General features: G+C 54.2%; 1 protein-coding gene across 5 annotated transcripts; it reads right to left on the reverse strand.

Moving 5' to 3' along the window:
- Positions 1-636: 636 nt before the first annotated feature.
- Positions 637-20550, reverse strand: IPO13 (importin 13). 5 transcript variants are annotated; one of them, XM_027108780.1, is made up of 20 exons: positions 19675-20550; positions 17163-17899; positions 11845-11985; positions 11613-11754; positions 11354-11520; positions 11029-11149; positions 10795-10942; positions 10184-10365; positions 10072-10098; positions 9765-9899; positions 9430-9573; positions 8029-8109; positions 7348-7485; positions 7060-7156; positions 4087-4139; positions 1762-1828; positions 1615-1673; positions 1373-1462; positions 900-1081; positions 637-809 (listed from the first exon to the last, which is right to left on the reverse strand). In XM_027108780.1, exons 1-20 carry the CDS (start codon positions 19756-19758, stop codon positions 713-715), a joined length of 2892 nt encoding a protein of 963 aa, XP_026964581.1. In that variant the 5' UTR covers positions 19759-20550; the 3' UTR covers positions 637-712. The 5 variants fall into 5 exon arrangements, 4 of the variants coding, with proteins under 4 accessions (XP_026964581.1, XP_026964580.1, XP_026964582.1 ...); XM_027108779.1 differs by having other exon boundaries at positions 9765-9977; positions 19675-20489; XM_027108781.1 differs by lacking the exon at positions 9430-9573 and having other exon boundaries at positions 9765-9977; positions 19675-20491.
- Positions 20551-22773: the final 2223 nt, after the last annotated feature.

The following is a 22773-nucleotide window of genomic DNA, read 5'->3' on the forward strand; positions in this document are numbered from 1 at the left end:
TATATCTCCTCCCCCACATACTCAGCCCCGCTTTCTATACCTCTTCTCAACCAAGTGCAAGTCTGGGTGCCTCAATAACCCCACACAAGAAACACACCCTGGAATTCAAAGCCACTCTCCATTTCTTCCCTCCCAAATGAGCCCAGCCTCACCTCACTGCCAGCCCAAGGCCCCAAGTCCTCTACCTAGGAAGCCTCCCGTTCCCTTCAGAAATGAAACTTCCTTCATGCAGCCTTCCTCATTGGTCCCATTCTCCCAGCTTAGTTAGCATGGTAGCTATGGACTAGATCAGCTTTTGTTCAGACAGAACAAGGCATGGCAGAATTAGGGGCCTAGTACTCAGCACTGTTGATTAAGTAAATGTATGCATGCATAAACGCTGGGACTAATTTAATGGGGGGGCGTTGCTGACACTACTGCAGTCCCCACCTACCCCAAGGGCATCTGCAGTATCTGGAATGGCTCCAGCCTAGGCGGCTTGGCTATAGCAGTGCCCCTTCCACCCCAGGAGCGAGAGGTTGGCCCCACCACACCCTACCAAGGCCTAGGTCCAAGCATCCTCCCATCCTTCCCCCAGGTCTTCTGAGGTCGCCCAGTTAGGCGGTGGTGGCAGTGGAAAGGAAGCAGAGACAGCAGTGCAGTGAAGGTTCAAGTTTACTCTTTGGGGATAGGAAGGGGTGAGGAGGAGGTGTGGGTGGGACGGGGGCGCCCCTCAGTAGTCAGCTGTGTAATCTGTGCCATGTAGCCCCCGGCACAGCAGTGTGAACTCTTTCACCATCTCCTTCACCCGCCTCTTGTTTACTCGCTCGCTGAAGAAGAGAAGGGAGAGCAAGTTAGTAGCATCCACCACGCCTCCTCTGCCCCCTGACCCAAGCCCAGGCCCTGCCAGCTCTGCTCACCGAAGGATCTGTTGGCTGAAGGTGTCCTTCTGTTCAGGGCTGAGGCGGGCAGAGGGAAAACCAGGTGACTGAAGTGCCTCCTTGATCCACACGCTCAGGAGGCTGAAGCAGTGTTTGTTCAGAGCAAATAGGATGTCGGCAAAGCAGTCCATGAGGCTGCGGGAGGCCTGGCCCCCAATGGCCTGAGGGAGACGGGTTCTCAGCACACCAAGGCCTTGCCCCTTCTGCAGCAAGGTGCCTAGCCACACCCACCCACTCCCGGACAGTTCCTCAGCCAAAGTGCATATGACAGGTGAGCGCTGCTTTTCAAGAGCCAGCTGATCCTCACAGAAACCCAACAACTTCCAGCCACTGACTTGACAGAGAAACAAGAGCTTAGGGAACCAAGGCTCAAGCTCCCCAGGAAGGCAGCTGCCCCAACAGTGAGGGCCACCCAACCCCCATCAAACCCCCCACACCTGGCTCCATCTCACCTCCAGCACTGCTATGAGCAGCATACGGCCATCCTCCTGTACCACCTTTCCCACAGGTTCTACTTCCCCACACCGAGGCAGCAGCTCTGTCTACAGAGGATGGAGAGGCCCGTCAGCCCCAGCTCTTTCTCCTGTCCCCCTGGAGACAAGACCTGCACACCACACACCTACCCTCTAGAGTCCTGGGCAGGGTGTGCTAGGCATAGGGGTGGTGGGGGGTTAGGGGTCAGCACAGGACTCACAAAGAAGCCACAGGAGGCCTTGACAGTAGGTGCTTCGGGGAACTTGAGGGCCAGCACAGCTGTGGGAGAGGCAGAGGCAGATCAGATGGGTGTCAAGGATCCTCCCGAAGGGGCCCCAGGCCCACCTGTCCACCTGGCCCCACTTACCACACTGGAACACAGCTTTGACATCCAATCGTTCACACAGGAACAAATCTGGCTTCCGCTTCAGAGCCTGCAGGAGGTGGAGCTGGTAAGCCCACCCCAGCCGACTCCAAGAACCATCCCCCCACTCACCTGCCACCCAGACCCCAAGTTCACACACCGCAAGTAGAGGCTGTCAACACCAGCCCCCCAGCCGTCTCTGGGGGACCCAGACCACTCCAGAGCTCAGTAGGTCAGGAGGGGAGCAGCCAAGGGATGCTATGTACATGTATGTGTACATGAACGCACAGGTATATGAGAGAGGTTGGGAGTCATAATGCAAAAGTTTGGGTCCCAAGTCACCCCTAATCAAACACCTCACTCCCCACCTCCCACCATCAGGGCCAGACCTCCTGCAGGCTCCAGGTTGCCAGCAGTGACTTCACTCTGATTCACAGAGGCAGTTGAGGCCCCCTGGATTTGTTAACAGGGCAGCAGGAAGAAGAGATGGCAGCTGGACATGGAGCCCAGTCTAAGAGCCCCCCTCCTACGTCCCGCCTGCATTCCTCAGACACTCTCCAGCTTAGGAAGAGGAAAAGCAGGGCAGGAGCCTGGGAGCCACAGCCCCGCCTTTCACCCAGGATACCCTGTGTCCAGGCCCTTCTCCTCTATACCCAGCCCAGGAGCCAGGGCTGCCATGTCAGGGGGAGTGGACAGAGTATAGGGGCCGAGAGCCCACCCCAAGTGGTACCAGGGCATGACTGGTACATCCTCAGGTCACAGGAGATGCTCTGCACAGCTCCCACAGTCATCAAGCACTGCTGTTCCCCAGTAGCCCCCCAATGCGTACCACATCGACCCCTAACCCTTCAGTCCTCACATACCTTCCACTCCCCCATGTTTACTCTTGTGCACACAGCCCCGCATGCACCCTCACTTGAAACGCCCTACTGACCCTCTATCACACACCTCTCTCACATCCCTTGTACACACCACTCTCCCACATTTTGCTACACACCCTCACTACATATTCACATCCCACCCCCCCCACATCCCCAAACCATGTCCACACGCCCACACCCTCTTTCCACCCGGTTTCCCAGCACGTGCACTCTCCCCACGCACAGGCACAAATACATACTCAAACGCCCTCACCCCAAAGATGCACCCTCATGGATACCCTCACACACGTCCACCCAGGCCCAGGACACACCGCCCATTCCCACTCCTCCTGTGCCCCCTCCACTAGACTGTAAGTTCTAAGAGAGTAAGAACTGTGGCTGCTTTTGCTCACCGTTATATTCTCAGCACCTAGCAGACTACCAAGCACGTATTAAACACTCAAAATATATTTGTGCAGTGATTAAGCAAAGAAACACATCATTTACCACAACCCATGGGAACCCCCAACTCACAGGAACTTTCTGACACACAGAACCCCCCATCATACTAACCCCACATTCCCACAGCCCGACACATATATCTTCTCAAACATACAACCCCTAATACAGACACACCACTACCGTACTTACGCCTAATCCTCCATAACACGCACTCCCACAGCCCAACACACACGCCTCCAACACGCATCCATATTCAAACTCCATCAATGCCTAACGCACATCAACACACAACACGCAACAATGCCCAGGCCCGCACTTCAACTACACATTTATCCCGACACTCAACACAATACACGTACTACTTACGGCAGCCACGTGATTTCTGCTCCCTTCCCAAACCAAACTCAAAACATACAAGTAAGGTCTGACACACTTACACACCAGACACATCTCACAATGAAGCCAGCACCCCACCTCCCAGCAGCAGCAGGATCTGTCTGACAGCCCAGCGACAGCCAAGCTCTGGGCTCCACCGCAGCACATTCAGCTCGGCCCCTCCCTTGGAGCTCCTCCCAGCCTACCTCTCGAGAGCAGGCTGGGGGCACTGAGGCAGGCAGTTCCCGGCAGGAGCACGGGGACAATGAACCCCAGGCCCTTCAACTCCGGTCCTGCCCCTGAACTCCTCGGCCACCCCAGCCCCACAGGAGCTGCTGGGCACAGTTACCACCCCCTCCCTTCCCCACCCGCCAGGCCAGCCCAGCTCCCTCCCTTCGGGATCAGCCTCTCCCTGGTCTCTGTGGAGGACTGAGCTAGTTGAGGCAAAGGGGCACTAAAGGAGGATGTTGGGTTGTCAACTTCCACGGAAACAGATGAAGAAACTCTATTCAACTGAACAGAAAAAAAAAATTTGTCAACAGAAAGCTAAAAATAGGCTTAAATTGAATTTCAACATAAGAGAAAGAGAAAGAGAGAGAACAGAACGTGAATGAATAAAACTAAAACACACCTGTGCCAGGAGTTGCATAAATGAATCAACAATATCAGGATGATCCCTGGGCCCTAAAATATAATAAAGATGGAACTTAAGAAAAAATTATACAAACAGCAACTCAACCTCATATAGTTATGTGGGACTGAGAGCCTGCAGGGAGACAGCGTGGGGGCACATGAGCAGCAGGAAGCAAGATAAAGAAACAAAACATACAAAAACCATGAACTGGGAGAAGCCCAACAGAAAGAGACGGCAAAGTGAAGGACGGTCTGCCCCAGCTCCCTCCCGAGGGGCCTTCCACCTATTCCCCGCTCCTCCTCAGGTCAGTCCCCAAGTGACCCTGCGATGCTCGAGCAACGCTGGCCACCATGTAGCTGGACAAACAGCCCCCAGACTCTTGCTGTGGCCTCTGGCACGCTGCAGTGGCCCTACACTGCTTCCTAGCACATACCTCCCCATCACTAGCCATCAAAGAGGAGGGCAGGGCTGGTGGGAGGTCGGTCCTTGGTACTGCCTTTGGAGGCCTGGCTGAAGGCCCTGGAAAGGGCCGTGTATCATGGTCTGAGCAGGCGCCCCCTCCCTTCCATGGCCTTAGGGCTCTTGGTTTAGCCAAAGAAAGGAATCTGTTGGGTTCTCTTAAACCAGAAGACTCCTTCTTGGGTACTGCAGTGCCCCATATGCTGTGGGGATGGCCAGGCAAGCCACTGCAAGGCCTAGGGGAGGGAACTGCATCATGAGGCCAAAAATGAGAACCTCACCCACAAAGCCCCTCCACATGGACACAGACCCAGCAGAGAGCCAGGCTCAGGGCTGACCACCAGCTCCCACCATCTGGACGCACGAGGAAAGAGGGAAACCAGTCACCCCACGGTGTGGTGGGAGGGCAGAGCCCGAGGAAAGTACGGCAAGGCTGGGACAGCATAGCAGGTGAGGGGACCATCCTGTCCTGTAAGACAACCAACAAGCCCAACGGACAGGATGTTGGACACTACTCTGCTTCCAGTTCTGAGGACACCTGCGGCACGGACGAGGCGTGCGCCTGGAGGTCCCGCCCGCCGCTCCACTCTCAGGAGGAGGTGCTGCGGGAACCCCTGCCTGAGACACCACTAAGCAGCTGTGTGATCTTGCGCAAGCCACAGACGCTCGGTTTCCCCGACTGTCAAGTTGATAATAATCTCTCCCCTGCTTCCTTTGGGCTGTGAGGAGCCACTGATAAAGCACGTCCCTTCCACATCTGCGCCCCAAGTTACTCAAGTCTTGGAAAACGAAGCCCGGTGTGCCCCATGCCTGGGTCGCCCTGCAGACGGCAGGTCTGGCGTTCAGCAGCCACCCTGCTAGAGGTGGGCCGGACAGTGAGGAAGAAAGGCTCCAAGGGCAAGGAGCCCTCGTCCTCCTTTCTTCAACAGCGTCTGGTGCCTACTCTATGCTGGCCTTGTTCTGACGGACGCAGAGGGAAGAGAGCCAAGCCTGCCCTTGAGGAGCTTAGTCCAGGGAGAGAGACAGACATGGGAGCTGCTTACTGAGTGTGATCAGTGCTGTATCAGCAGTGCATGCCCGATGCAGTTTTGGCACAAGGTCAGAAGCACCCAGCTCTGCCTCAGAGGAGCTTCCGAGGACTGATGCATGGGTAAGGCAGGGAGGGGCGAGAGCTCACCCAGTAAAGGGCACAGGGCAATCCAGGCAGAGGAGCAAGGCATAGGGATCAAACAGGACACAGTGAGGAAAAATCAGGATGGCTGAACTGCTGGAGCCATTCAGGAATGGACGTTGAGAAGTAGGCAGGAGCTATATCATGTGGAGGGCAGTGGGACGATGACCCCACAGTGATGGGGAGCAACAGAAGGGCTTTAAGCCAGGGAGGGAAAATGCTCAGATTTGTGTCTTATAAAAAATATTACAGCTGCATGGTGCAGAATGAATTGGAGAAGGGCAGATGTCAGGGAAACCAGTTAGAAGATTGCTGAGCTGATCCAGATGGCACCGTACACTGGAGCAGTGGCCATAGAGGGTGGGGAGAAGTGGGCAGGCTGAAGGACCACCACGACCTGTCCCCAGCTGGATACGAGGAGGGGGAGAGGTGGCGCTGAGGATGACCACATCCGGGTTTCTGGCTCAGGTTTCTCCCCACTTTGGAAACTACCCATGGCCCACCAGAGCAGAGGCCAGCATCATGGGACCAGACACCGAGGACAGAAGCAGAGAGTGCTCTAGCTCCAGCTGAGACTCCTGGTGAGCCTCAAACCTGTGACCACAAATCCAGGCAAAACTCAGGAGGCTGGAGGAACAACACTGTTTCCTTTCTGAGTGAGAAGCCTGGGTTAGGCAGCAGGGGAAGCCTGGAGCCCCCTGCTCCCAACTTCTCTCAGGCAGAGGGCCGCAGTGAATGAGGCACTGGGACCACAACCAAAGGATTTTGGCCTAGAAAGGAATAAGTCTCAATGTAGGGAAAGGAACCAGCAATCACTGAGTACATCGTGTGCAAAAACCCCAAGCCAGGGGCCCAAAAGATGCTACTTTAATACCTGTAACAATCCTATCGAGTATCTGAAAATCTCCATTTCACAGATATGGGAATGAAGGCTCTGAAAAGGTAAGTGACTTGCCCAAGGTCACACAACTAGTTGGTGGTGATGAGCTTAGAATCTAGGTCTATCTGACTTCGAAGCCACGCTCTCTCTACTTTTCATTCTATCCCAAAGGAAATGGAGTCAGCCTGGTGCCCCAAGTCCCTCAGAGCTTCCAGCCCCATCTGCCCCCACATCCAGACTGGCCCTGAGTCCAGCAGGCCAGTAGAAGACATCATTCACTCTCTTGTCCACTATCTGTAAGGTGACAATTGTGCTGTGCTTGATCCCGTTAGTTTCCCATCAAGTCCCAGGTGCAACTCAGGGGAGTGAGGAGAACAGAGTGGGCAGCTTTGGCTCCCCAGTTGGGGAAGCAGAGGCAGTGGCAGTGGCGGCAGCAGCAGAGACCCTGGTCAGGACCTACCTTGGTGGAAGAGGGTGAGTGTGACGGAGGTGACGAGCAGGAAGAGGGCCTCGATTGGGGGAAAGTGGGCAGGCTCATGAGCAAAGATGTGGACCAGCTACAACAAAGCAGGGAATGCCGGTCAGCTGAGGCCCTGGCCCACCAGGACAGGCCAACATCCCTGGGATGCAGGTGAGAACCCCTGCCAGAGAAGCCATCCACCCCACTCCACCCACCCGCCCAAGCCCTGCGTCAGATCTCTGCCTGGGATGACCTCCCAAACACTGCTGCATCCACCAGAAGGCCCACCTGTCGAGTGAGGTCAAGAGCGGAGGCCTGAGGGATGGTGCTGTACATCCGACCCAGCATCTCACACAGCTGTGGCACCATGGGGGCAAAGTCGTCCAGCAGCGTCTTAACTGACTTCTCGAAGATAGCGCACACCGCCTGGGAAGAAAGCAAAGGGGCCCTGGTCAGCAGGTCACCATTGGCTGGAGCAGAACTGAGGCCCTGCACAGAGGAGGCCTAAAAATGGGCCCTTACCTACAAGCCCTGCCTGGCTCTGCGAACCAAGGAAGGTAGGCAAGTCTGACCCTCACCCTGGAAGGCAGGAGGCCAAAAGGCCCTTCTCAGAGGGGCCGAGGATGGAAATTTGTAACTTAACTCTTGCTACTTACATCCTCACCATTGCCTTTCAGGGAGCAACGTGGTGAGAAACTTCTGAAATGAACAGAACAAAAGCAGGTGTTTGATGCTAAAATGGATCCCTGTCACTCAGCCCCAGCATCACAGTCCTGGGGTCGAGCACTTCTTGTGATGCTGGGAAGCTCTGAATGTCTTCCCCAGAGAATCCCTGTGTCTATGGGGCAGGATTCATCTCCTTTACTTCCTCCAGGTCATCTCAAGCCGAGGTGGGGCGGCAATACCCTCTTCCTGCTCCACCTCTGAGCAAAGTCACCACAGGGGCTGATGGCAAGGGTCAGGACTCACCTCCACCACCTGGGCATCATTCAGCCATTTGCTCAGCACCTTCTGGATAAGCTGGAAGACCTGCTGCAGTACCACCACCACCTGAAGACAAAGGAAGAAGTGAGGTGCCCCCACTACCTCTCTCACCCACCCAAGAAGGACTACTCAGTAGCTGGAAGTAGGCCAGGAGTTCGAATCTATTGCCCCAGACTGCCCATTGAGGACTCAGTGCAAGGGACCCTGGGGGCAGGAATGCTTTGCTGAATCCCCATGAATGAAAGAGGATACCCTGAATTCTGGGGATCACCTTAGAGGAAGCCTCAAACTGCAAAGCAGGCATATTACAAGTGCTTCAAAAGATAACCTTTTAAAAGAGTCACTCCTTATCTACTTCTGCTCAGTAAAAGTATCTTAGTGCCAAACACTTATGGGCTAGCCCCTGAAGAAGCAGAGATGCTGTCTCATCCAGATAGGCTTAGGGTAGAGAGCCCCAGGGGATGCGTAGATACGGGCAACTTATGGTGGAGCAGAGAGCAGCCTGAGGTCCTGGGAGGTGAGGGAAGGCAGGACGATGACTACCATAGGAGAAGGGGCTCTGTAGGAGGACAGTGTCCTCGGTTTGGTCTGGAGCCAAAAGGGTAACTGAAACTGGGGTGGGGAGTTGAGTACAGAGACCAGGATACTGTGACTTCCTTTTCTCCAGGAGAAACCCTGGAGGGGATACTTGGAACAATGACCAAGGCAGTCCCTCACATCTGTACAGAGCTTTATGGTATGCAAAGTACTTTCAATCAAGACCACACCAGCTGTTCAGCACAGTTCTATGAGATGAGCACCAGATATCTTTTTTTTTTTAGCACCAGATATCTTGATGTTCATAGTTTTGAATGGGAAGCTGAGGCTTGCCCCAGACCAAACAGCTTGTAAGTGGTCATCCCAATCCCTTTTGTGCCCGAGCCTTATGCAGTACTTATCACACTGCTCTGTGACAATCTGTTTACATGTATTTCTTCTAGACTAGGAGCAACTCAAAGGCAAGAACTATTACATGTGGAGTGCCCGTAGGGGACAGCAAATGCTGAAGTAGAAGGCCTCACAGAGTTGGAGGTTAAACAAGGGTCCAAAATTATATCACTTTGGGGTTGTAGAATAATGTCGGTGTCCCCCATGGGGAGAAGGAAACACTATACCACCACTCCAGGTGGGGAGGACAAAGACAACATCACCCACAGGACTGAGACAATGACATCACTCCCTACAGAGTAAGGGGCAATAGTAGGGTCATTCACAGGGTCAGAGGACCAAATGCATCATGCCCCATGGGGCCAGGGACACAATGACAATATTACCCGTAGAGTTCAGGGGTGACTATGACATTACCACAGGGTTGGGGGGGGCAATAGCAATGACAACATCACCCACAGGGTTGGGTCCCTGCGGCACTGGCAGCTTCCGGAGCTCAGAGCCTTCATGATCATCTTCATGATGACTGACGTCCAGCGTGGTGAAGAGGTTGGAGAGAAGCCCCAAGATGTGGACAATGGCCAGCTTGTTGGAGGGATTAGGCTACAGGGAGAAGGGAACCAAGCTCTGTGTCTCCCAGCCCTGACTGCCAGCTCAAGCCCCACCCCTCAGCAGTCACAGCCAACACGACGGGAAGTCCCATAGTCCCACTGCTGCTCCCCAGCCACACGCACGCACACACTCACACACGCATGCACGCGCACACGCACGCGCGCGCACACCAGCTCACTCACTATCTCCTCCGCCAGCTTCTCCAGCTGCTGGATATATGGTGAGATGAGCGAGTGCAGGTTTTTAAGGATCTCCTCCACTTGCAGGGCCGACAGCAGGAAGCCCAGTGCCTGCATCAGCCACATGCACTGGCTCGTCTGTGGGGCAGAACATCGAGGGTCAGTCCCAGACACACCTGGTTGTGGGTGGGAAGAATGAACCTCTTGGGGAAGGTTCTGAGAACAGAGAATAAGGCGCAAAGGCAGAAGATGGGATTTCTACAGCTCCCCACAATACCCCAAGGAGCCCCTTAGAAACTTTTGAACTCACCTTATGGATCTGTTTCATCAGCACATCCTGGGGAAAAAAAGAAGGAATATGGTGTCAGCACAGGGCAGAGTGTGCCCTGAGGCCCAGCTACACACCCAGGGCCCCCGCGTACCTGGGAGACAGCCACGATGTTGGCAGCATAGGGCGGCAGGTCATACTTGCATTCTCGGCAGATCTTCTTGAGGGTGGACACAGAAGAGATAGAGAGCTCAGGATTGCCTAGGGCATGCAGTACTAAGGGTAGAACACTGTTGATCATGACGGGGTGGTCAGCCAGCCATTCAGACAGAGCTCCTGGGGGAAGAAGGGAGAAGGCAAGACATCTGAGGCAGGCCAGGCTGGCTGTGTACCATGTCCCTGTGAGGCAGGCAGAGCTCCTGGCAGGGTGGAGTTGCAGGCCCTGTATGGAGCACTGCTCATTCAGAGGACTGAATGGGCAAACACGCACGCACATGCTCAAACACCTGAGAAGCAGGAAGGAGTTATGCAGTAGAGGCCCAGTGCTGCTATTTCAGTGACAGTGAACTACCCTCACTGAACTGCAGCTCAGTGCACTGTAGAAAGGACCCCTAGACATGCCAGGACAGTCAGTTGGCTACAGTTCTGATTGTGTGCGTGGGCATGTATGTCTCCCACTTTGGATAGGACCCAGCAAGCTGGCTGTGGCTGGGGATGTGTGCCTTGGCTCTGGGAATGTGCTCATGGGTGTGTGCCAGGTCTCACCAATGGTGAACATGACAGTGTCCGCCAGCTGCACATTACTGATGCTGATCCGTGGGATGAGGCCAATGAGCCCGGGCACCACATCAGAATAGTTGACATCGATGGTCTCCGCGATGGACTGGAAGCCATAGAGCAGGGCCTCTGTGTGCTGGGAAAAGAGGATGCCACTGGCTTGGCTCAGGAGGAGGGTGCAACAGGTCTGGGAGGGCTGAGGGAATCAGGCGGGGGAGGTACCTGCCAGGAGTAGGGCTCCTCTGAGCTGGTAAGCAAACGGCCCAGCTTGTCATAGAGGTTGCTGAGCAGCTCGGCCCCCAGCATCTCATAGACATACATGAGTGTATCTGAGATGTCCACCCTGAGAAGCAGATAAAGGCCTTATACACCACCTGGCTGCTTCCCCCAAGCCCAGGAGCCCACCCCAGTTCCCTCAGAGCCCTGCCAAAGTGCCTATAGAGAAAGGAGGCCCAGGATTCAGGGAGCCTGGCCTTGGGCCCCTCCCCTCATTGCCTTCATTATTTCAGGACTCCCTTTAGAGCTAGGATTGGCCTGCTACCATCACCTGTAAATTCGGAACTGCTCCTTCTCATCTGAGGACCAGAATCCATATTCTTCATCAGAAGGGAACTGGGCCTTGTGCAGAAGCACATCTACCAGCTGGAAGTAGACCGGCCGGTATACCTGCTGGTACACAGCCTGCTTCTCTGCCTCAAAGGACAGAATGTCATCCTGAGAGAGCCAGGGAGGAGAGTTAGCCAGAGAAGCCCCTGATTCACCTTCTTCCATCATGGCCCAGTCCTACTGAAGGTCACATGACACACCTGCAGCGTGTACCAGAAGGTGAGGGTCAGGGAGCTGGTGGTCTCATTGACAGGGAAGTGGCCAGGGATGCCCGTGCAGAACATGATCATGTTGACAAGGGCCAGAAAGCTCTGCCAGTGCTCCACTTGGTCCAGCAAGGCCCTGGGAGGGAGGAGACATAGGGAGGTCATTCCGCCTCCCCCACTTCTTAGAGGGCCCTACTATCCCACCCCCAGCTGCCCCTCTCCTCACCGGGAGTGGTTCTCGCCCAGGGCCACAGCAATGCGACAGATGCCGTGGGAGGTCTCCATGTCCCCATTCTGCACTGCCTGTCGCAGTTGATCCTGCAGTCCCAGTACCAGTGGGATGAGTTTCAGGAGTGTGTTCACATACCTGGAGGCATAAGGTGAGGAGACCCATCATAGCTGTCTGCCCATCCCCCACCAGCTTTAAGAGAAAGGCACAATTTCCCTGTCATCCATCAAAGCCTCCCTTCCTTCCCACATCAAACCCAAAGTGAAAAAGAGGTCAGGGCCTACACGGCAGGTTTGATGCTGCCCAATTTGAGAAGAACCTTAGGTCAGAGACTTCCAGAAGAATTCTGGGAAGGAAGTACGAGAAGGTAAGTGTTATGGGTGGACTTGTGTCCTCCAGTTAGACTCAGAGTTGATGCTGAAATGGGTTAAGACTTTTGGGGAGGTTGGGATGAGGTGAATGCGTTTTGCATGCGGGAAGGACATAAATTTTGGGGGACCAGAGAACAGACTGTTATGGATTGAATTGTGTCCCCCCCCCAGAAAGATGTGTTAAAGCCCTAACCTCCAGTACCTCAGAATGTGACCTGATTTGGAAATAGGGTCATTGTAGATTAGAACACAGAGTAGGGGGTGGCCCTAATACAATATGACTGGTGTTCTTAAAAGACATTCATGTGAAGACAGAGATGTACAAGGAGAATGACATATGATGACAAAGGCAGAGGCTGGAATTATGCAGCTGCAAGCCGAGCGGAACACCAAAGATTGCCAGCAAAGCACCAGAAGCTAGGAGGTGGCAAGGAAGGATTCTCCCACAGGTTTCAGACGGAGCTGACACCTTGATTTCAGACCTCTAGCCTCCACAACTGTGAGACAATAAATTTCTGTTGTGTGTGCCAGTGTGTGGCACTTTATTATGGCAACTCTAGGAAACTAATACACTCAGTGTCAGGGGAGACCGAACGAGGGTGGGAGACAGAAGAGGTAACACAGGCTAGGAGTCCCGTTAAAGACTTTAGAAGGCAGCAACAATCCTGAGAGCATCAACCTCCACCTTCCACTCCACCCCCTACCACCAAATCCTAACTCCTAAGGACTCTGGTGGCAATAAGGAAGGGAGAGAAGTAGATGATGAACTCAGAGGGAGCTTAGAGGCAAAACAGGGATATGAGGATGGGGAAGAGTCAAGAACAACTCTCCTTGGTAGAGGTATTTACTGAGACCTGGAGGAGCGGGTAGAGGGGAACAGTAATAAATTTAATGGGAGGCCAGAAGGTGGTAAGTTCAGTGTTAGGCACATTGAATCAGAGGTACCTGGTGAGATAGGCAGGTAGAAGTGTCCAGAGAGTTGGAGATAAAAACCTGAAGCCCGATGGAGAGGTTTGAGCAAGAGACATAGATTTTGGAAACATCAGCAAACGGCAATGGGAGCACATGAGAATTGCCCAAGAAGAAAGTGTTGAATGAGAGAAAAGAGCACAATGATGCCTAAAGAAGCAGCAGAGGAAGCAGAGTATACAAAGGAGCCTGAGAGGAGGCTAGCTCCATTCCCAGAAACCTGCTTTGTGGAGATGAGACTAAGCAGAGAAGTGATACTCTCAGGGGGGGATCCCTCTGCTGTCAATCATAGAGTCACCATAGCAATCTATGGAGGGGAGGGGTTACTGAGGGTCCAGAAGGAGTTCTATCTGGACTTGCCCCAAGCAGGTTGTTCGGAGGTAGCCCCATAACCTTAGGTGGAGGATGAGAAGGACAAGAGGCAACCAGTCCAGGATGTTGGCTTTCTCCACATCCTGGTTCTGGTGGGACAAGACGTCCCTACCAGGGTACCCACAGCCCAGAGACAGCTCCAGAGGGTGCTGCCTGGAGACAGTGGGGATAGCTTCAGTCTCATGGCCCTGACACAGGCTGCACCACAAGACAATGGGCACCTTCAGACCAGACTCTGGCACAATGAGTAGGGGCAGGGCCAAGGCCATGGCCCGCAAACTCCCCAGTAGCTGAGACAGGGGCAGGAGGTAGTGCCCTACCCTCACAGCACCCCCACTGTATTCCAAGGTTCCCTCACACCTTCAAAATTCATGTACACGGTAGGGACTCAATGAAAGTTCTTAATTTGTCTCATCTATAACTCATAATAGAATAAATCAAAGAGTAGAGCCCAGTAGAGCTCAGAGTATTACTCAAGGTCACAGAACAAATTAGAGACAGATTCCAGGCTAAGACAGCTCCTTACACAGCTATAGATCTGCTTCTGTTTCAAGGCCCAACCTGAATTTCCCCAAAGGATCTATGGAGATCTCAGCCCACATCTCAAGTTCTAACTGATGGGAGCCCCCAAGAGCCTGTCTAATTCACCTTCTTTCCCTTCCCCAGCCCCCAGTGAAAAGCTTTTCCAGGATTAAAAACAAATCTCAGGAAAAAAATTTTTTTTTCAAAGGAGAGAGAGCCAGGCAAGCAGCAGCAGCTGTGGAGGGGTGGGAAAAGGGTAACCTGAGTGCGGGCTCAGCCAAGGGGAGCTGATGTCAGGACACCTGGGGAGGTAGTGGCTGGATGGCCCAGAAGTCAAAGCCACTGAAGGTGACTTTCTCAAGCCAAAGCTAGGAAACAGACTAGACAGAGCAAGGTCCAACACTGACTCCAGGATGGATGCAGCCCACCCATGGGGGAAACTCTTGCATAGATTTCCTACCACCTGGGCACCTGTGCCTGAGACCTGTGAGCAGACATGGGCCTGAGGCCTTGAGGCTTCTAGGTGTGGGGGAGGAAGATAGAGCGGATGTCTTTAAGCACCATGGCTGAGCCTGGGTTCAAAAGGCCTGGCTCCTGTTGGTCAGCTCGAGCTGCCGGGGCAGGGCTGCTGGGACTCCTTGCCTGCCACTCACACAGAGCTCAGCCCAGACCTGCAATTAGAGCTCTGGGAGCAGAGTTGAGAAAATGGGGAGAGTTGCTAAGCAACCAAGGGGGCTGCAGCCAATGGGCGCTCAGGAGGCTATAGGTTCCCTCACTGGCTCCTTGCTCGCTCATTCGTTCAGAGGAGAAGAGGCATCAATTACCTACCAAAGCCCTCGAGACACTGGCTAGCTGGGTAAACCTGGGTGTATCCAAGGACACCCCACATCACCCACGCACTGGCCCTGCCAATTCCCCTCAGCCACCAACTGTCTGAGCCCAGCCAGCCAAGAAAGGCCTTGACCTGGGACTTGGTACCCACCTGAAGTTGGAAAACCAGAGAAGCCATGGGAAAGGGCTCGTACTAACTGCCAATGCAATAATGATACCAAATACTAGTCACTGCCGTTTACGGAGTATCCAGGAACCATGCTAAACCTTTCACAGACATTCTCTTATTTAATCCTCATACCAAAATATTCTCCACAGAATACCAGGGGCAGGCCCTGGGCACATTATCCTACTTAAACTCTGTAATATGATCACACCCATTTTACTGATGACAGAAACTGAGGCTTAAAAGTGGTTTGCCCAAGGTCTCAGATCTAGGAGGCGAACCCTCTGGGATTCAAACTCAGACATGACTAATGCCAAGGCTAGAACTATCAACCACTTTCCCAGGCCATCTCTTTCAGTGGTATCTTCCCCTCTGGTTCTGCCAAGCATTCCCAAAGCATCTTCTCTGAAATGTTAAGTGTCAGGCCTCCAGTCTTGCCCTGGCCAATCCAACTTATACCAAAAATGCCATCATGCCATTTTCTCTGCTTACAATCCTTTAATAGCTTTACATCATCCTCAGGATGAAACCAAAATCTTAAGCCTGGCCAACAAGGTCTTGCATGATCTGGGCCTGGATCTCCTACCAGTGGCCCTTATACTCTGCTGTCTAATCACACCTACTCACCAGGCTCTCTCACACCCTTCCCTTGCTCGGGCTCTTCCATCTGTCTGGAAGGTCCTCCCCATATCCATCCCCTCCATCTGGCTAACTGTTACACAGCCTTCAAAGCACAGCTCTATTGTCACCTTCTCTGGGAAGCCCTTAACAACCCTCAGACTGGGTTAAATGCCTCCTCTGGGTTCTGACAGCCACCCGCTCCCTCCATTAGAGCGTTCATCACATAGGCTCTACTTGCTCACCCAAGTGTCTACTAGATTGTGAGCTCCTATCTTGCAGAAATCAACCCATCTTTAGGCTCCCTGTGCTCAGCCCAGGGCCCCACACATAAATAGACGCTCAAGCAACACTTGCTGAAGAAGCAGCTCATTACACTCACCTTTTTTCGGTGAGTGTAATGTATGGTGGTGCTGCCCACCACAGGCCTTTGCACCTGCTGTAGCTCCCGAAGCCTGGAACACTCCCTCCCCTTCCAACCTCTCCCTACCCCACCCCCACCCCTCACCACTCAGGCAACTCCTACTTTTCATCCGTTCAAAAAATAATGAATGCTACCAAGTGCTGCCAGGCACAGTGTGACAAAATAAAATGACAGAGTGACTGTCCTCACAATGCTGAGAGACTAATGGGGAGACATACATTAATTTATAATGAAACTGCGTTATGGGCTAAGAAGGAAACACGCTGGGAGCTCTAAGATAAAATAATAGAGACCAAACCGAGTCTTAAAAATCATGAGGACTTCCTTAAGGAAGCGAAGTTTCAGCTGAGGCAGCAGTGATGTGACAAGTACATGTGATGGTTCAGAGGCTAGAGGGAGCCTGGGACACTCACAGAACTGAAGAGATTGTGTGAGAGTGAAGAAAGCAGGGAGCATGGTACGAGACAAGGCTGGGGACGCCACGTTGTGCAGTGCCCCTGTGAATCATGTTGAGGATTCTGAACTTTATCCTAAGAGCAGTGAGGACCCACTGGAGATTTCTGAGCAGAAAGGAAAGATTAGATCCTCACTTTTAAAGGATTGCTCTGGGTGCTGGGTGGGCAATGAAGGGTATAAGTGTGAAAACCAGGGGACTGGTGAGGAAGCCCCTCAGTATTCTGGGGGGAGAGGTGAGGACAGCTTACACCAGGGTGGTGGTAGTGGAAATGGAAAAAACAGATACACAGTATAGTCAGAAGCAGAACACCAGAACTTTGTGACTGCATGATTGAGAGAAAGGGAAGGGAGAGTCAAATATTTTCATGGAATAATTCATTTCATAGTTAGTTGTCTGATGTCTGTCTCCCTCTCTGAACCATAAGGACAGGGACCATGTCTTGTTTGGTTCCAGCATTGGACCTATTGCTAGCATAGGACCAAGCATGCAGTAGGCACTCAATTAGTGTTTACTGAACAAATGGATGGATGGATGCGTGGCTGGCCAAGCAGACTGTTCATCTCCGGAAGGAGGGGACTGGCTCACCTCTGGGCATCAGGCTGCGAGATGGCATTGACAATGGCCTCCACGCTGCTGTCGAAGAGCTCTGAGTCCTGCAGAGCAGCGAAGGCAGCCTGAATGAGCGCCTCACAGTCCTGCAGGGGCACCTCCAGCTGCACCCAGCTGGAAAAGCACTTGAGCACCTTCTGACGCACACAGCTGGGTGAGCTGGGCTGCTGCAGCAGCTGCTCCAGCAGCGGGAAGACAGCCCCGCACTCCACTGCCAGGCTGGCCCGCACCAGGCTTTTGCGATACTGGGGCAGGCGGCTGGTCTGGAACTCCTCGGGCAGCACTGTCAGCAGCTCTAGCAGGGCCAGGCAGCGGCCCTGGCCATCCACTGGTGAGTCCTCAGCCTGGAAGAGCCGTACCATATCTGCCACAGCACACGGCCAAGCATCAGGCATCATGCTGAGAGCCAGGGAGGCCAGTGCCACGCACAGCCGAGTCAGCACAATCTTGGAGCCACTGGCAAAGCGGGTGATCTGGGTGAAGAGCTGTGCCTTTAGACTCTCATACTGGTCAGTGGGGATGTCACTCCAGTAGCGAGAGATCTTGATGTGCAGGGCACTGGCCCCAAAGTACTGGATCTCAGGCACCTTGTTGGGCTGCAGGAGCTGCCAGCTGAAGTGCCAGGCCTGTGGGGAGACCTGGGCCTGCATCAGCCACTTCTGAGCCAGGTTCTTGTTCTCAATGTTGGGGTCGTAGTAGAGCTGGTGCAGCGCCTGCAGGACAGCACAGGACTGAGCAGATGCTGGCTACTCTGGATCCTGCCAGAGCCCAGAACAGAGGGCAGGACCTGGTCCTGCAAGACTGCTCTCTCTTTCTGACTGGGGGGCTGAGCGGGAAGGGAGAGCTCAGGGCTCTGCAGTGTTTCCTGGGCCTGGAGTCCTGCCGATATCTTGAGTGCCTGAACTTTGCCCATACTCTACCATAATTTCTTCTCCTTATAGCAAAACATTATGGGTTCAGAAAATGAACTTCCACAGGAGAGCAGCAAAAGAGGAGGCTGAGTTCCCCAGAGGGGAAGCACCTGAAGTAAAGGGCAAGGCCCAGGTGGAAGGAATGGCTCCACAGGGAAGAAGCTAAACCTGAGAAGAGTATGAAACAGCCTGAGGGGCCCCCCAACCCTCCCAGGCACAGCTGCTCTCATCTACTCCAACAGCTCCATTTAGCTCCCCCAGGATCATCCCTAGGTCACTCCAGATGCTGGCACCAAAGCCATTGTGAAATCTGAGCAGGACTAAGGCTTTGCCAGGCAGCCCTAGGGCAGGGACAAACTGGAGAAGAGGGTGAGAACACTCCTCAGAGAGCACACGAGAGGGTCCAAAAAGCTGGTCCAGAGAAGTCTTGGCCTGCAGCCCTGGCAAACGCCTAGCCTGGAGCTTTCAACTAGCCAAATCCCCAGGGTCCCAATTCCATAAGGACTTCACACAGTAAGAAAACAGTGGTTTATCTCCCTGGTAGCACATGGAACAGTACGCCACCATGCCAACACTGCCCGGCCCCAGGGGGTGGAAGAGTGAGGCTAGGACTCTCACCCCTAAGCAGGCTCCATCCAAGTAGACTTAGCCCTGTCTGTATCCCTGACAGCCAGTTACGGCCACTGTCCCTCGTTTGGACCCTCAGGGATGCGGAGGCAGGCAGAGAACAGAAGCAGAGACACACATCCTCACTATTGGGTATGGTAAACGGGGCTCAAGAATAACAAACGAATATCTGCAACCATTCTCTGCTTTCCAGCAAGGTAGCCCCATCTCCCCATTCATCCCAAGGAAAATGCATTTCCGCATTCCAGGCCTCTGGGGGCAGAACCCAGAAAAGAAACAGAGAAGCAGTTCAAAAAAGATGGACTGGGCAGTGGGGGAAACTGGGAGTGCCATGGCAAGAAGCCATGTGGGCAGGTGAGTAGGGAAGAACTCTGAAGCTGCCAGCAGGACCAGGCTCCTTGGACCCAGCACAAAACAAAGGGGGCCAACCCTACTCCTGCCTGCCCAGGAGTGGTCTGGCCTCCATCCAATAAAGGAAGGACCCTTCTCCAAGGAAGAGTGAAAACATAACCCAGGTTGTTTTCGTTTCAGATTACTTTCTGAGTCCCTGGCTCAACAAAACAGGTCCAGGATGGCTCAATATCACTATGGTTTCTGGAGACTGAGCTGCAGGTCTCCCGGGTCCTTGGTTTCTTACTGCACTGCTCATGCCGTTTCCATGGAGCTGGAGAACAGCCAGTCTGGCTGGAAGTCTAAACCGTCAGCACCCCGGAAGGACCACCCCAAGACCCTAGAATATCCACAGAGGACCCATGTCTAAGGAAAGCCCAAAATAGCCTATTAAGACACCATTACATTGCTGTCCTGCCTGCCCGGAGAGACTGCAAATGCCAGGTGCTCTGGAGGCACCATCCCAACGGGCACCCAGCCCAAGCCTGGGCTCTGGCATTAGCGTCAGTCCCCAGAACTTCTGCTCTGTCACTGGAGTGCCCACCCCAGGGCCCTCATACCTTCTCCACGTTCTCCACAGTGAAGTCCAAGGCTGGTGCTGCTCCAGCCCCTGCAGCCCCCGGCTGCTCCTCCCGCCGCTCCATCTTTGCTCCCTCCCCAGCAGGGAGGTGGACCGTGACCTGTCTCCTGCCCCAGCCTCTTGGCTGCTGGCCCCCTGCTAGACTCCGGCTTCGGTGCCCAGGGGGTGGTGGGGTGACAGGGGGCCCAGGGCGAGCATGGCTGCCGAGGCCTCCCCACCTCGGTTGGCGGGGGGGCTTGCCAGAGGCCAAAAGGGATGCTCTTAGGAGGAGACCCACTGAGGGGGACTCCTAGGAGGAAGCCGTCAGTGAGGAGTTCGCAGGCAGGGGTCCTGGTGGTAGGTCAGGGCTCTGTCCCCAGAAGCTATGAGGAGGGAGTCATAGGGGAGGGAGGCCTGAGGGAAACCAAGGCCCTGGCCCGTGAGGGGTCACAGGGTCGATGGCCTGTACCCACAACACCCTCTTCTGAGTGAGCTCTCGGGTCCTAGGAAGAGGTCACGGGGGTGGGAGGCTACGGGGGAAGAGAGCCCTTCGCGGGTTACGGAGGCGTCCAACGAAGCGCAGGGGGTACAGCTTCGCAAGTCTGGGGCGAAGAGTCCGTGGAGTTAAGGAGCAGGTCCCCACCGCTCGGCCTGGCCCGCGCTCTTCTCCGTGCCCGGCTCCGGCCCCTCTACCGTCGCTGCCTCCGCCCCACTGACTGACAGGCGAGTTGGCCCGGCCGGGACGGGGCGGGGACCTCAGAGAGGCGCGGGATGCCCCGAGCGCCTGTCCCCGGCACCGCCGACTCAGAGGCCGTACCCCCCAAGCCGCTCCTGCCCTGGCCCGACTCGGCACGGCACAGCCGAGCACGGCCCGGCGGAACTGCGCAGAAACTCTCTCCGGGTCTTCGTTTCTGCCTGTCCTCCCGCCAGCCCGCGTGCTCCCGAGCAGGCGGCGGAGCGGCGCGCCGCTCGAGGCCCCCGCCGAGCCAAGGCCCCCGCCGCTGCGCACCCTGGGAAATGTAGTCCGGATTGCGCCCAGCGGGAGGGCGGCGCCTTGCGGCGGAGGCGGGGAGCACGTGGGCTCGAGACCCGCCGAGCCCCGCCAGCCGCAGGCCTACCGCGGCCAACAGGCACTCCAGGTCCGACCGGCGGGAGGCGCTGCGGGGCAGCTTCCTAGGAGGACGTGACTCAAGGGGCCGGTGGAGCTGGGAACCCAGGCTGGAGGATAAGGTACGTGTTGGTGGGGCGGGGGGAGGGGGTGCTGGGGGGGGCAGAGGTTACTCCAGTGCTTCGCTGGCGGCACGACCTGGGGCCCAGGAAAGGGGCCGTCTGGGAAGGCGTCCGCACTACCCTGAGAAGAAGGGGGGCTTGGCGCGCCTCAGGAATAAAAAACGATGGCTCTCGGGGCCACCCAGTGAGCAACTGGGAAACCACACACCATGGACAGTGCTTGGAGAATTTCATCGGGTTCTTGGGAGCAACGTCTCTTTATGAGTAATTAAAATAAGAATAGCTCACATTTAAGTGCTAGGAACAGTACTTTACATACCTTAGGTCCAAATTCTTTTTTTAAAATTTATTTATATGTATTTTTTGGCAGCGTTGGGTCTTCGTTGCTGCGCCCAGGCTTCCTCTAGTTGCAGTGAGGGGGGGCGGGGGGCCCTCTTCATTGCGGTGCACGAGCTTCTCATTGCAGTGGCTTCTTTTGTTGAGGAGCACTGGTTCTAGGTGCGCGGGCTTCAGTAGTTGTGGCACGCGGCCTCAGTAGTGGCTTGCAGGCTCTAGAGCGCAGGCTCAGTAGTTGTGGCGCACCGGCTTAGCTGCTCCACGGCATGTGGGATCTTCCCAGACCAGGGATCGAACCCGTGTCCCCTACATTGGCAGGCAGATTGTTAACCACTGTGCCATCAGGGAAGTCCCCCTTAGATCCAATTCTGTCAACAACTCTGTGGTGGGTATTTTCATTCACCATTTTCAGATGAGGAAACTGAAGTTGGGGAAAGTTGAGCTTATCTTGTCCCTGGGCACACAGCTAGGGTAGCAGAGATCAGCCACAGATCTGGTTGGCCGCAGACCCCAGAAGTCTCTACCCCTTACTCCTCCACCTCACGTTTTATTAACATTTGCCAGCTTTCCCAGCAGGGAAAAAAAAAAAATCAAAAGGGAAAAGACCTCTGTACTCTGTGTTCAGTGGAGGAAGCTGGCATTGGCTATAGCCGCTGAGGCCTGAGAAGGTGGATGAAGGCTTCCCTGAGGAGGAGAAACTTGATCTGAGCTTGAAGAACACCGCGAGAGACTGGGGAGGAGGGAGCTTGATTATCTGGTAAGCATGAGCCCAGTGGGAATCTAGTCATTCAACAAATCTTTATTAAGAAAATGTTTGAGGGCTTCCCTTGTGGTGCAGTGGTTAAGAATCCACCTGTCAGTGCAGGGGACACGGGTTCGAGCCCTGGTCCGGGAAGATCCCACATGCCTTGGAGCAACTAAGCCCGTGCGCCACAACTGCTGAGCCTGCGCTCTAGAGCCCATGAGCCACAACTACTGAGCCTGCACGCCTAGAGCCCGTGACCCACAGCAAGAGAAGCCACCGCAGTGAGAAGCCCACGCAAAACAACAAAGAGTAGCCCCATTCGCCGCAACTAGAGAAAGCTCATGCTTAGTAACGAAGACCTAACGCAGCCAAAAATAAATAAGTAAATAATTTTTAAAATAAATAAATAAAAATAAAAAGAAAGCCCACACACAGCAAAGACCGAATGCAGCCAAAAATAAATTAATTAATTTATAGAAAAAAAGAAACTGTTTTAAGTATAGCTAGTAATTTGTGCTCGCTTTAAGGGGATGTCTGTGGGGGTGAGGAAGGGAGAAGGGATGAGGTTGGAAAGACAAGTTGGGAACAGTAGACTCAGTTGGGAACAGTTTACACTTTATCCTAAGTGCAATATGAAACCATCATGGGGTTTCAAGTGGGCAGTGATGATTGGATTTGCATTTTAGAAAAATATATCTATAGTGTGATACATTGAAGGGGAAAGAGTAGAGGCAGGGGGGATTTGGAAGGAGGAAACAGGAAGTCAAAATAAAGTTAACTGATTCCAGG

The sequence above is a fragment of the Aethalodelphis obliquidens genome, unplaced genomic scaffold, assembly GCF_003676395.1.
Source record: "Aethalodelphis obliquidens isolate GAN/ISIS:26980383/991018 unplaced genomic scaffold, ASM367639v1 scaffold9, whole genome shotgun sequence".
NCBI classification, from domain to species: Eukaryota; Metazoa; Chordata; class Mammalia; order Artiodactyla; family Delphinidae; genus Aethalodelphis; species Aethalodelphis obliquidens.